Source organism: Ascochyta rabiei, chromosome 3 (assembly GCF_004011695.2).
Source record: "Ascochyta rabiei chromosome 3, complete sequence".
In the NCBI taxonomy this organism is placed as follows: Eukaryota; Fungi; Ascomycota; class Dothideomycetes; order Pleosporales; family Didymellaceae; genus Ascochyta; species Ascochyta rabiei.
The window spans coordinates 879984-893256 of record NC_082407.1 but is presented as its reverse complement, the minus strand read 5'-3'; the positions used below and the strand labels follow the sequence as shown (position 1 = coordinate 893256).

At 41.5% G+C, this 13273-nt stretch overlaps 3 protein-coding genes across 4 annotated transcripts, besides 5 other annotated features; 1 reads left to right on the top strand and 2 right to left on the bottom strand.

Annotated features, from left to right (window-relative positions):
• Positions 1–1824: part of a mobile genetic element that runs on past the window's edge.
• Positions 1–1889: part of a mobile genetic element that runs on past the window's edge.
• Positions 1724–1889: a long terminal repeat.
• Positions 1825–1881: a dispersed repeat.
• Positions 1890–1893: a direct repeat.
• A 7059-nt stretch (positions 1894–8952) lies between these two features.
• On the bottom strand, positions 8953–10523 carry EKO05_0001951 (uncharacterized protein; the record flags this gene model as incomplete). Its single annotated transcript, XM_059635807.1, has 6 exons — positions 8953–9049; positions 9094–9878; positions 9926–10045; positions 10102–10340; positions 10388–10450; positions 10505–10523. 6 exons carry the CDS (start codon positions 10521–10523, stop codon positions 8953–8955), a joined length of 1323 nt encoding a protein of 440 aa, XP_059491790.1.
• A 388-nt stretch (positions 10524–10911) lies between these two features.
• On the top strand, positions 10912–11861 carry EKO05_0001950 (uncharacterized protein; the record flags this gene model as incomplete). Of its 2 annotated transcripts, XM_059635805.1 has the most annotated exons (4): positions 10912–11443; positions 11503–11574; positions 11621–11677; positions 11734–11861. In XM_059635805.1, the coding sequence occupies 4 exons, from the start codon at positions 10912–10914 to the stop codon at positions 11859–11861; spliced, it is 789 nt and encodes a 262-aa protein (XP_059491788.1). The 2 variants fall into 2 exon arrangements, with proteins under 2 accessions (XP_059491788.1, XP_059491789.1); XM_059635806.1 differs by having other exon boundaries at positions 10912–11861.
• A 238-nt stretch (positions 11862–12099) lies between these two features.
• Positions 12100–12471, bottom strand: EKO05_0001949 (uncharacterized protein; the record flags this gene model as incomplete). Its single annotated transcript, XM_059635804.1, has 2 exons — positions 12100–12372; positions 12430–12471. 2 exons carry the CDS (start codon positions 12469–12471, stop codon positions 12100–12102), a joined length of 315 nt encoding a protein of 104 aa, XP_059491787.1.
• Between the last annotated feature and the right edge of the window lie 802 nt (positions 12472–13273).

Sequence of the window (13273 nt, the reverse complement as noted above, 5' to 3'; positions counted from 1 at the left end):
TGTAGCTGTTCTCTAAGTACCTATTATCTATATTGTTTATCTAAGGATATAATAGCTGTGTTGTCTACTTGTCTAAGCTAAGTTAGATCTCCTTTTATGTCCTACTAGATGCCCTGTTAACGTAGTTGTTAGAAACAGACAAGGTTGCAAAGTATGTCTAGGTACTATACTACGTTGTGTAGTATAAGAGTAGTTAGTTAGCTTATATTTAATAGATAGAGATAGACAGTGCTATATCCCTATATCTATACCTAGGAGTTTCCTGCCTATAGGTAGTTGTTTAATACAGGTAGAGTAAGGTCTTATATCTAGTCCTTGTTGTTTATAATATAGATAGTTAATCCTAAGTTAAGGATAAAAGGGTTCCTAAGAGGGTAGCTTAGTAGCTCTATATTATATAATTCTTTAACTAGACTTATATTAATTATTAATTTCTTCTATCCCTGTAGTTATCCTAGAGGTGCCTCTAGTGTTTAGGATGTCTTAATAGCTAGTGTCTTAGTGCAAGCTTGTTTTGCAGATCTATCCTGATCTTAAAGGTTAGCATTTTATTCTATCCTAAATTATACTATCTTAGCAATTCTATTATATAGGGTAAACTATTTTAGTGCTTTATCTTTATAGACATAGTAGCAATCTTCTAGTCTATAGCGTTGTCTACAAGTAGGGCATTTTACTTCTCTAGCTGCTGCTGTATCCCCTCTTAGAGACTACTTAGATGTAGTTATTTAACTAATATTCTGTTTTTAACAAGGTCTTCCCTAACTCCCCTGTGTAGTAGGAGTAGACAATGCGTCTTTAACAATATAAGAGGCGTCCCTATTAGTGTCTAAGGTAGATTTACTACTAGCAGTAAGAGTTAAGTTATTCCCTGCAGTAAAGGCGCCCCTTTACTATCTCCCCTTAGGGTAGTACTTACTTATATGCTCTTAGAAGTGTTTTATTATTTCTTTATAAGTTATATTTTGTTCTTATCTACTATAGTCCTAGAATATTATTACCTAGGTTAGTGCTATTTTTATTACTAAATCTAAGAGGTCTTAGATAGTGTCTTGTATATTGTATATTTCAGCAATACCCTCTATTTTAGCGTTAGTTGCAGCATAATTATACTTAAGGAGCTAGGTATCCTAGCTTCTAGGTTATCTTATTAGTTTAAGGGCTGCTAGGTATTAGTGGCGTACGCGTAATTGTTCCTCTTTAGCATTAATACTAACTATATATTTAAGGCTTATAAGCTATGTTTAAATTAATTTACCTAGTTAGCAGCAGTTCTTTATAAGGTAAGGTAATACTAAGCTTTAGATAAATATTACTACCTTATCTAGGTTAGCTTGTTCCTTACAGTAGTCCCTATCCGCTATCTTATAGGATTTAAGGCAGCTCTTCTAATAGTTATTATCTTCCTTCTATACCTTTAGGCTGTTAGCTAATAATTTAGATAGGATTTTAGGAAGCTAAGGGTTTCCTTGCTTATTATTGCTAAGGGCTGGCCTCCTCTTGTAGTTAGTGATGTCTAGGGCGTTAGGTACTTATGGCTTAGTCCTTAGAGGGATAGTCTAATTTAGGTCTATCTTCTTCTATATGTCTAGAGAGGCGTAGTAGGTCTATAGTTAATATAACTAAGGTGTGTAGGTTATATAATCTATAAGAATTATTATTAAATTATGTATTGTTAATAGCAATATATTAAATAGGTATTTTAGTATTATTAGTAAGACTCTTAATTGTTAGATGATATACTTAATGTGCAAAGATAATAATAAAGGTAATTAATTAATAATTATTTGTCTTAATAGCTTATTTTATGTGTGTGTGCCGCTAGCCCCTAAGTTAACCAAGGTTAACCCTAAACCCCCAACTTGGTTCGGCAAGGTCGGTTATCTGACAGTTAGAGAGCTAGAAGATAATACGCAGGAAGTAGCTGCATACTTGTTACATTAAAGAAGCAGGACAACTATTAAAAGAGGAGCTTCTTAAGAAGTAGAAGTTCCTAGGTAATAAACTCTGTGCGCAGATCTTCGCAATAGAGAAGACACTAAATAAGCTTAATAAGACACCTTCTAAGGAAGTGTATAATAAGAAGATTGCAGAGTATAATTAGAAACTTGCAGCTAATTAGCCTAATTTAGAGGAGGCTGTTAAATTAATAGACAAGAAGACCTAGATAGAAAAGTTGCTGACAAGTAGAAAGGAAAAGACTAAGAAGCTTCTTTAGACTGCTTTAATCTTCCTAGACAATCTTAAAGAGAAGGGCATTCTACCTACCTAAGTCTTAAACAACTAAGCTAAATCTATATTCTAAGATTTTATCTTACTTTCTTATAAGCACCTAGAACTCTATAACGCGCTAAAGAAGGAGCTAGAGCAACTAACGCTTAAGCAGCTAGGCAGATAGAATGCGGCTGCTTAACTAATATATAACTTAGTTTCCTGCATAGGAGACCAGAATATAGCTACTAAACAGACTATTGCAAGAGTAAGTAATCTAATTAATAAAGTAAAGGAGATTGACAAATCTATTGCAGTCCTTAGAAACAAGTTAGCAGGTAACAATTCCTTACCTCTATCTATCTTAAACAAGATACTTAAGTAATACAAACAAGGACATTATAAGTAAGTGCAAGTTAATATTACAAGGCTTGTAGAACAGCTTTGTAGACAAGAGGCAGCTGTGGGTTTAGTGCGCTCTTTAGAGTTCGGACAGCCTCCAAAGAAATCGGCCCCAAACTAAGAAACTACTGCTAAACTTGAAGTGCATGCAGCTACGACTGCTGAAACCACAGTAACTCGCGGTATCGCAACCCCTTTTATTGCCGGTACCAACTTATTAGAAGACATGCTTTAAGAAGTTAATATTACGTTACTAAAGTTTAGAGGAAACTAAAAGTAGATGTTCTAGTATAATAGCGGCATAATAGAGTATAGACCTCTTATAGCAACAAGAGTCTCTATAACAGATAATGTAAAGTTTAACTACTACTTTATAAACGCAGGTCTAGATATGCTAGGAATAGAATATCTTAAAGTGCTAAAAGGAAGTAACTTAGGACTAGGGGGTGCAGAGAAGTTAGCTAATTAAAAAGTTATTAACTTTAATCTTAAGTAATAAAAGAAAGACTTAAAAGGGAACTATCTAATTCTAAGTATTAGTCTAGTTATAATGCTGTCTTAAGTAGAGGGCTATATGCGCTGTAGAATAAAAGAACATTACTAGAATGCTTATATTAAGGTTATATATAAAGACAAGCCTAACCTAAATATACTTTGTAGGATACAGTTTATACAGCTTACTAGGAAAATTTTTAGAAAAACACAGTTTTTAATAATAGAAATAACCTATTAGTAGAGGTAGCTATACTTTAAGGCATGTAAGGTTTAGAAACTTTATCCCTAGACCTAGAAACCTCTAACTATAAAGGACCTTTGTAAGACCCTATAGCTTTTTCTAGAGAATAAATAAGATAACTTTAAGACAGGCAGTAGTAGCAGCAGTAAGGAGTCTGAAGAGGACAACGACGAAGATCCTTTAAGTGGGGTTAAAGTTAACACTAGTGCTCTACCTGCCAATATAACTGATCTGTTTAAGAAGCCCTGCGTAGATCTTGCAGATATGCCGCAAGAGCCTCCTAAAGGCGATCTGTAGAATAGAAGCAGAGATAGTATGTATTTCAGATAGATCGCCCTAAATAAATCCTAAATCTACAATAAGAGACGCCATTTGGGGTGTAAGAGCCCCACACTACTATCACACACTCTCTCTGCCTCTTTCAACTCTCTTAAAAGCTTACATTAAGCTCTCTCGGGGATATGGTACGATACAAGTTGCCGCTGCCTTAAACCACAATAAGTACAGCGCGCCACTTGATCCCAGAAACAAAATTGCAAAAGCGTGATGATCGTGCTTTTGTAAAAATTGATTTTCAATATGAATATATCCCGCAAATCCACTAGGCTGGTGCATGCTTTAAGACTGGCAAAGGGGGAACCTTGATCAGGGACGTTCGAGGGGGGAAGATACTGTACCTCATTGGCAGCCCGATCAAATCTCCGAAAATTCACCCGGTGTCAGCATACAGCTTACAGGATCCAGCTTTCATTACTTGCGTAAAGACAGTTTCCTGTTCTACTCGTCTCCTGTTTCTATAGACCAGTCCTCGGGATGTATTACGCAGAATACTCAGCCCTGCCCTTCCATCTTCGTGATTAATTGTACTGGTAGGGGCGGTTCGCCACTTGTCTAATGATCAGGTCTTTTGCGTCTGCCTTCATTGTTAGTCTTCTAGCGATCATCTGCAAGAAAAAGCCTTTCGAAAATGCACTTTAGTGTCTCCCAAATACTAGAGTATGTTGAGTTTAGAGCGCTAAATCTCTATACAAGCATGTACACATCTTTACTACAACAACAAGAGTCTAAGTTAAGAATTCTGCTGTGTTAAGTTAACAAGCCTAGGTACAAAACGCTTAGACAAGCAAAAAAGGACCTAGACGCTGTTTAGTTACCTTACAAAAACAATAACAACCCTTATTTTAAACACTTAGCTTAAGAGTTCCCTACTAGAGAGTTTAAGAATTAGACACAATGCTGGCAGCTACTGCTTTAAGCTGAGATGGCTTACAACAGCATACTAGTCTATATTATATCCTAGGAAGCATAGGCGCAGATAGCTACAAACGTTGTATAGTATCTATAGAAGTAAGAAGATTATAAGATAGCATAATATATATTTATAGAAGCGCTAAGAGTATAAGAGAGGCTGCTAGAACTAAATAATTCTTAAATCCTGTTAAGCGTGGAGATCCTTACTAGGGTGTTGTTAAGTTAGGGAGATTATAATAAGGTAGTAATATTATATAAGCGCGCTTTAAAGGGATATAAAAAGACATTAGGCTTACTACATCCCTTTACGCTTATAAGCACTAGCAATATAGCCTTAGCGCTTTACTATTTAGGAAGGTATAAAGATTTAGAGAAACTAAGCCACCTAGCACTAAAAGGAAGTAAGACAGTAATAGGTCTATGTTATATTAACACTCTAATAACTATAAGCAACTTAGCTCTTATATTACAGCACTAAGGCAAGTATAAGCAAGCAATAAAGCTAAACTAGCAATCCTTAGACAGCTTCTATAAGATACTTAGAAAGCGCTATCTTTCCACGCTTATTAGTATAAGTAACTTAGTAGTAGTGCTACATTATCTAGGCAGATACAAGGAATCTAAGGAGTTATATTAGCAATTATTATAAGGTAAAATTAAAGAACTTAGGTAGAATTACCCCTCTACGTTAACGGGCATTAGTAACCTTGTATTAGTGCTTTAGTTTCCGGGCAAGTAGGCTAAGTTAGAGAAATTCTATCAGCAATGTAAGAAGTGATAATTACTAGCAGACTATAACCTGCGGCGAAACGAGATAGAGCTAGTTTAGACAGATACTACAATACCATTTATCCTGTAAATAAAACACTAGCTATCTAATTTAGAGCCACTATTTGCACATCTGCTCTACGTTGCACAATAGCTTTTGTCTTACTTAGACCGCATAACATAACCTAGATGCCCCCTTTTAACAAAATCTGCTGTTTTAAGCAGCTTAGAAGCATAAGAAAGTTTCTAGCTGCTTTCTCTTAAGCTATAGGCATTAGATCCTTAGCTATCCTTATCTATAGCTTAAGAGAAAGCAGCTAGAAACTTTCTTATGCTTCTAAGAAGCTCCTAACATTCTATCTAGAGTAAGTTACCGCTAAAGGGACACTATCTAAAAGTAGTTAGGTAGTTAGTAATGCTAAGTATTGAAGTTAAAGGTAGACTAGGAGAGACTAAAAGTAGTAGGTATATCTTAATACTTATTATAGCCTTATAATTAGAGATATAGACTAGAAGTCTTAAAGTATATGTTATATAAGAAATAGGGGCAGGGTTATAAGCTTGTATACAGGCTATAGTCTGCTCTAATATTAAAGGTGCTTTTATATTAGAGACCCTTCTAGCGTAAGTTAGTTTAGTTGTCTTAACGTCTATTGTCTTAACTAGACTCTAACTTACAGAAGTTAGTAGCGTTTCTAATATATCTGTACCTAGTAAGCTTTTTCCTCTAGCAGTTAATTATATCTTCTTACTAAATCTTTTAGTCTAACTTATAATTAAAGGGATACTAAGTATTAGTAGAACTTACGTTCTTAAGATAATAGCGTCTTCTATTCTTTAATATGCCTAAAAGCTCCCTGTGTACTAAGATAGACCTTTAAGGAATCTTTCATTATACATTTTAGAAGTTACTTTTAGGCTTTTTCTTCTTAGTCCTTTCTTTTTACGTATGTAGTTATAAGTGTATACATAATATAACTATTTATAACTTTTATACTTTCTATCTGCTCCTATATATATATATTATTTCTTTATTTTACAGTAGCTATTATTAGAAGTTAGTTTGTTATTTAATGTTATAGAAACATTTTAGCCTTACCTATTGTAGGCTCTGTAAGACCTATTTAGAGAGATAGTGTGTTAGTGTGTTCTGTCTATGTTTAGAGATCTTTATAACTAATCTGCATGTGTAAGGGTTAGTTAGGCAAGTTAATAGCTACTTAAGGTAATTTAGTAGTTAGCATGTAGGTAATCTTTAGCTAGTTTAGTAGACTATATGCTGACAGGGATCCAGTCTCTGACGCCACGAGCCGGTGCAGAAGCGACCCGACCCCGACGTGGTTCTGGTCTTGAGCCGGTGCTTTACGACGGCGGCACGTTGGGCCTAAGCTCAACCTTCTCGGAGAAACGGCTCATGCCCACTTCTCCTGACCACGCTGAAAGATTGATGATGAAGGACGTCATTCCCAGAATACTACCAGAGAAAGCAGGGTCGTTACGATCAAGAGACGTTACATTTAGCGTGTAGGTATTGGTGAATAGTGTTTACGAACAGTGAGCATGGGATGGGTGGAGCTTTTTATTAAGAGTTGGATGTATCCAATGGAGTACAGATCCTTCACTTTGCTACCTTGCACCGCTAGTTCAAAAGAGTGTCCAGTTTCAAATATCCCCATTACCGTCCATTGAGCGCAATCAAAAGACACTGGCGAACATAGATTGTCAGTCCAAAGGAAATATCAATACAGTAAGATCCACATACATCAGACCATAGAAGTGTTTTTGAGATTCGTCTGTGCAATGATCTCGTTATCGATTGTAGAGCGTGAAGCGCCAGTGTAGTCGCCTTTCTTAGCGTTCAATGCATCGATTTTCTGCTGAGGCGTGCCGCTCGTCACGCCTGCTGCATGGTAGATAGACTGCACTGGGTCGGAGTGACCGTTGGAAGAAGGCATTTTCGGATGAAGTTCTGAGAGGAGTGAATAGAGCAAATAATCTGTTGGATGATGTCTTAGAAGTGAAGTTTCGAGGTTCTTATATAGCACTCTAGCTGGAATCACTAAACCAAGTGCAGAGAAATTGACGAGACGCTGAGGGGGCATGAGGGGACAAGTATGAGTATAGTAGGGATGCGTTAGGGGGGTTCTGGAGGGGTTCTGGGGGGCTGTTGGGGGCTGTTGGGGGAAGGGGGGGATTTACAAGCAATTGCGCAACCTCAGTTTTTCGAGTTCCACACAGACCCCACCCCTATAGCATATCTCCTGAACGATAGCTTATTAGACGTGTAAAGTCCTGCAAGGCTATGAGTCCTCCACTTCATCTTCTCACCGGTTCTCACCGGTACTCATTTGCTCTCAGCCGTTCATCAGCATTCCAGATTAATGGCCCCACCACAGTCGGCATGCATCTCGGCAGAGGACCTTACCAAGTTTGCATTCTCTAATATGGAACAAGATCTGGATTTTCTAACCAGAGCCGACTGCTTGACTGGCTCTGAGATCGGACAGACATATGAGACTGGCTGCAAGCCTATCGGCACTCCGCAGGATGTTTTGGATGTCTTTTTCCAAGATGGAAGTTACTTCGTGAAAGTCGCCATACACCGAGTGTATGAGGCCACTGATCTCCCTCCCCGAACAGTGCGTGAGTTTCTACCACACGTTTTTGAGGTGGGTAAGTTCAAGCGAACGTTCTCTATTAGCGAGCATGGATTGGTAATGGACCAAATCAACGAGAAGATAGAGGAGCTTGAGAGCCATAAGATGAAAGACAAGGCGAAAGACTTCGTCTGGAAACAACGTTTAGCAGAGTGGCTTGGCCACTTGTTGGTCTGCCTGCCAAGCAGATGCCCCGCAAGTCCTCGACAAGATGGTACTAAACGGCGCGAATCCATTACTAGCAACGGTTGCGACAGCAAGATATGCTCGGATGGGTCTCTTGCAAACCACAAGCTTGCTCGACAGAATCCAGTGAAAGTCGAACAGTGTAGGTAACTATTGTCTACAGATGCTTGGCTTAAGCTTACTTTCGATCCATAGAATACAGCCGACCAGTAGAACGATTGGACATGAGATTGCTCGGCCAGAGCTTACATATTGAGGCAGTGCCTCAATCTTCTCTCCTTGTCACACCTGCTTACGACATAACGACATACGACCTGGACATAATCGAAGAAATCGTAGCTCCTTGGTTAAGCCTGCGAAAGTTGGTGACGGAAAGAGGTCATTCTAGAGTCTTGTCGCCTGGCGGCATTATCAAGTGTGTTCGGCTATTGAGTGGACTGTGCGCAATGTTTTCATCCTTTCCCAATTGTAGCAGCTGGGTATTTGTGCAGCTACTTCCTTAGTGTAAACCTTCACCTTCACTTAATGCGATTGATCAATCGCTATGGCACACGCCGTTGAACTACTGAACATGCTCAGTTACCCCTAAGCAAGCCGCAGGCACATTTGACAGCTTGATTATGTTGCATTTTAAGCTTCCCAACTCCAGCTGCTACATCATAGAAATCATTCTCTTGTAACACTTTTATTTGGCTAACTTCGCAAACGTCACCATCTTGCTTTACAAAGACTAAGAGGGCTTCATTCGGATGTATCATCAGGAAGCTCCTCGAGCTGACCAGTACGCTGCATTTGAGCCACCGGGTTTTCGACGTCGACTACGCCAGTCGATCTCAATCTAATCAATGTTAGAAAGCGAGAGAAATCTTAGACAACACTAACCGTTCGAATAGAACAAACAACCTCTCAGCTTCGCGCTCTCTCTCTTCCGCTGACATTGGAGTGAGCAGTTGATCAGATTCTGAATGCCAATTTTGACCAGTGACAGGATTGAAGTCGTGACCGCTTTCCGACTCTTGGGACCTCTCCAACTCGTCCTGCGGGAAATGTATGCCCTTGGCGGCCATGAAGCCTGCTGCGTTGCCGTAGCCTACTTGCCGTACAAATCGGGCTGGGTCTCTGTCGGACAGTGCGAAGAACACCAGGAGAATTAGCTCACGCAACTCTGCTTCTACAGAAGAACCAGAAAGCTTCAGCACCCGGTGGGGCAAGGACACGCCTTTCCCTAGAGGCTCGTCTCGGTCATTGCTAGTGGGCAAGAGATGTTCAGATAGTCTTTCCCGCGTCCGGGAGAGTCCAGATTGCGCAATACGAAGAAGAGCCATAAACAATGGCAAAAGTTCTTTCTCCCTAGGAGGGGGTGCCGAGTCAAGTGCCAACAGCAAGATGTGCATCAATCTGTCTACCCCAGAATCAGAGAACGAGCGGGCCTGCTCAATGGGAATAGAAGCGAGACAAGACACCAATAGTGAGACGGGGGGCTGTAGAGGCGGTGATAGTATAGCAGCTGTGCTTAGCATGTCTAGGATCGGGTGCAGGGTCGGGAGAAATCGGTGCGCCTGCGCTTCATATTGTATAGCCAATGTGGACAGTAATCTGAGGCTAGCAAGAGCCGATGCAGGTTCGTCTGTTGTTATGGTTGACAGCTGCGCATGGCGCAAGATATTCTTGCCAGATCTTAGTGTTGCAAACACAGAAAGACGAGTTTTCATACCTTGTTGATGGTATCGGCGAGGTCATAGTGTTCAAAGCTCGTTGTGAGATCTAAGGTGGTATGGACTGAGCTGTGAAGGAGCAAACTGGCCGTGGCCAACTCATCATCAGGAGTGCCAATCTGTTATAATGTCATAAGATGGTACGGCCTGGATTTGATCAACACTAGAACTGTACCTTCATTAGATTCACCACTCTTTCTGGGTAGTCTTCGTCAACAAATATTTGTCTAGTCGGTATTGAACGAGCAAGGACATTGTTCAGACAACGCAAGGCAATGCGATAGTTGGGTGTACGATCGTCGAGAGCATGGCTGCTGAGGACCTGCACCCCGCGTTTGGTGAACAATGGGTAAAGGTAGCTATCATCTGTAGTCCGAGTGTGATGTAAGAGCCTCTCTAATAGTTCCCGATACTCTGAAAAGAATGAGTCGATTTCAGAGAGCAGAGGAAGGAGAACTTGCCCGTATGTTGCATGACATTGACGTTCGCCTCAAGCGCCGCAATGATCGCCTCAACATCTTGTCCTTGAAAGATTGGGTTAGTGGCGACTCAAGAACAGTCAGAATTGCGCAACAAACCCGTTGTCGAATCCTGCATTATGGAGATTGCAGTGTCGAAACGTACGCAGAGGTGCTGAACTTGATTCTTAATATGGATCAAGTTAGCTTCGTGCTTCGCTGACAAAGCGAACGCCAAGCCGAAAACGCATGTGACAAACGAATACGTACTATGTACATAGCCATTATGTTTTTACCAGGCTCATGCATTAGCGTCGTGACTGAATCGCGGGTGCAGGTGTTATCACGCGCATAGCAATCACTCGGGATTTAGGCGCCCGGGCTGAAACGATCCCTGACCACCCCTTAATCAATCCTGACATCCCCCCAAAGCAGCCGTTGTTTGCCCCTCATCCGCGACCTAACGTCCCCCTTCACCTCCCTAACGCTCACGACTCGTTGTGTACTACGACATCTAATTCAGGGACATGGAGGGCCCTCGTGCTACTTCGAGCGTTGTAAAGGGGATTAACTTTGCATGGCAAGAAGGCTATAAAGACGTCGACGATTCTGAGTTGGAGACACTCTTAGCAGTCAGTAGGGAATTTGTTTGTTCACTAGAAACCGAATTACAAGCTCGTCGACTGTCTACAAGACCAGAGCCATCAAAGGCCGTCTCGGACTGCATCAACAAGTTGCAGAGGCGCATCAAGGACTGGAACATCCTGCAAAGGTTGAATAAGAAAGAGACGGATCTCGTCCACGCGGCGTCCGATGCTCTGACGATCGAACAGTCAACGCGTGATGGAGCGCTTTACCAGGCTTTTCTTCGCGATGTCCACCGTACCGGTAACCGCACATTGGTACTGTTGTGTGCAGCGAGCCTGGGCAAACAAAGGGTTATAAGCTTGAATGCTCGAGAGAGGACGGATCTACTACAGATTCTCAAGCTCACCCGAGACGCTTTGGCCGTGCCTGCGCTGGACTCGCTCGCACAGGATCTGCTGCCTCAAGATATCGGTACCCCATCGGTTCAATCTTGCAAGATCTTACTCATGAAGCTGACCCATAAGTCTTAGAAAAGTCGTATGAACGGGGCGTAAAAAGAAAACGCTCTACAGAGAATGTGGGCACAGCTCAACATAAGAAAAGTCTGTAATACTCACTTGTAACATCATCATGGCTTATTTGTGGCAGAATTCGAAGCAAGTCCGCTCCCGATTACTGGGGACTCTCGTGAATGTCAAGACAAAGGTAAATAGAGTGAACTGAAGCATTTGTTTGCTCGTTTCCACTCACGACAATGATAGAATGCAATGTTGATTCTCAAACACCGGACCATACCACCACCAGAACAATACACAATACTCAAAGCGAAGCCGCAAGATCTTTGACAGGTAAGGTGATCACAGCACTACAGCTGTGCTTCTATCTCTGATGTTGGCACCAACATACTACAGGTTCGGGACCGGGATCGATAGAGACGGCGTTTTTGCTGTCCCCCGAGACATTTGAACAGATTTGGAGTCATTCGCACGAATGGCAAGCTGAGGAACCTCAAACAAGTATCTTGACGGTTCCGGCGGAGGACCGCGTGGCCTCAATTGTTCATTCAATCCCGCGTCTGAATGCAATCAGATTTGGCCGCCAGTTCAATTTACCAAAGATTTATCCGACTAGTTCAATATCATAAATTTGCTCTCGACCAGCATGGCTTCGGTTGGGCAGTTGGCTGGCACCAGACCTATGTATATGCCATCTTTTCCAACAATATCCCAGACAATTCTTTTTATGTCCTCTTTGTGTCTGACTCTTATGCATCCGATTCGAGGGGAGGATTGCGATGCTCTGAAGAGAATAATTCGGTCTTTTGAGTGTTCTGGGATCTCGTCCGTATAATAGTACGTCCACTTGTCGTCGAAAGAAAGCTCTCCGAGCGCTATATCAAACTATATCTGTGGCTTAGCTTCGAACTATATAAAACCTGATTCAGGCCGCGTTTATACCTCCTGTGCAATCTTGGCTTTGAGCTGCATATCGCTGTTCATTGTTTCCGCAGATATTTCGCGTGCGCTCATTGCTGTTCGTTCACCGATGGGCGCGAGACTTCAAACGTGTGGTTACGAGTGCTCCTTCCGCAAACTCAGGATCTCCAAATGGAGGAAGATTTTCAAGCCTTTTGAGCCGTGAAATCTGCGCTGAGATTTGAAGCAAGACCGGTTGCCGATGATCGAGGGAAGGCTGCAGGTAATCTACCAAAGAGACTCAGTCAGACATCAGAAGGAGATTGCAGGCATCGTCGTCTTACTACGTAGGATATATCCAGCAGGAAGTAGTGTTGTACTCTGCGGCGTTGAGACTGGCTGCCTCTCAGGCTGTACGGAACGAAAAAGGTCGAAAGCAATAGGGATGACATGACGAGCGTGTTGGCGCCCAACATCATCCACACCTGCCCCTCAGCGATTATTGCCCCACCATTAGCGTCAAGAGGGCTCACGTGCGCTTTTTCAACCACGTGGCGCCGCAAATGTTTCATTGATTTCCAATAACGTTAACATAACAACTGAGATGAAAGATCGGAACCTAGCTATATGACAAGACCGATGATGACAATGAAGAGCGCCAAGTCTGTTGAGGACTAACCGTCAGAGGTGTAAGCGTAGCAGGTACTGGGCTGCGATAGGAGAAGTCAGTTCGTCTAGCGCATACACTCTGTGTCCCTTTCGAGTAGCCTGGAACAAATGCGTTGCTTGTAGAATGTTAGACTCAGCTAGTAAGAATTACTGCGTTGAGAGCTCTGTCTAGTAGTCTTGTAATCTGCGGGAAATACACATTCACTCCCCATGAAAA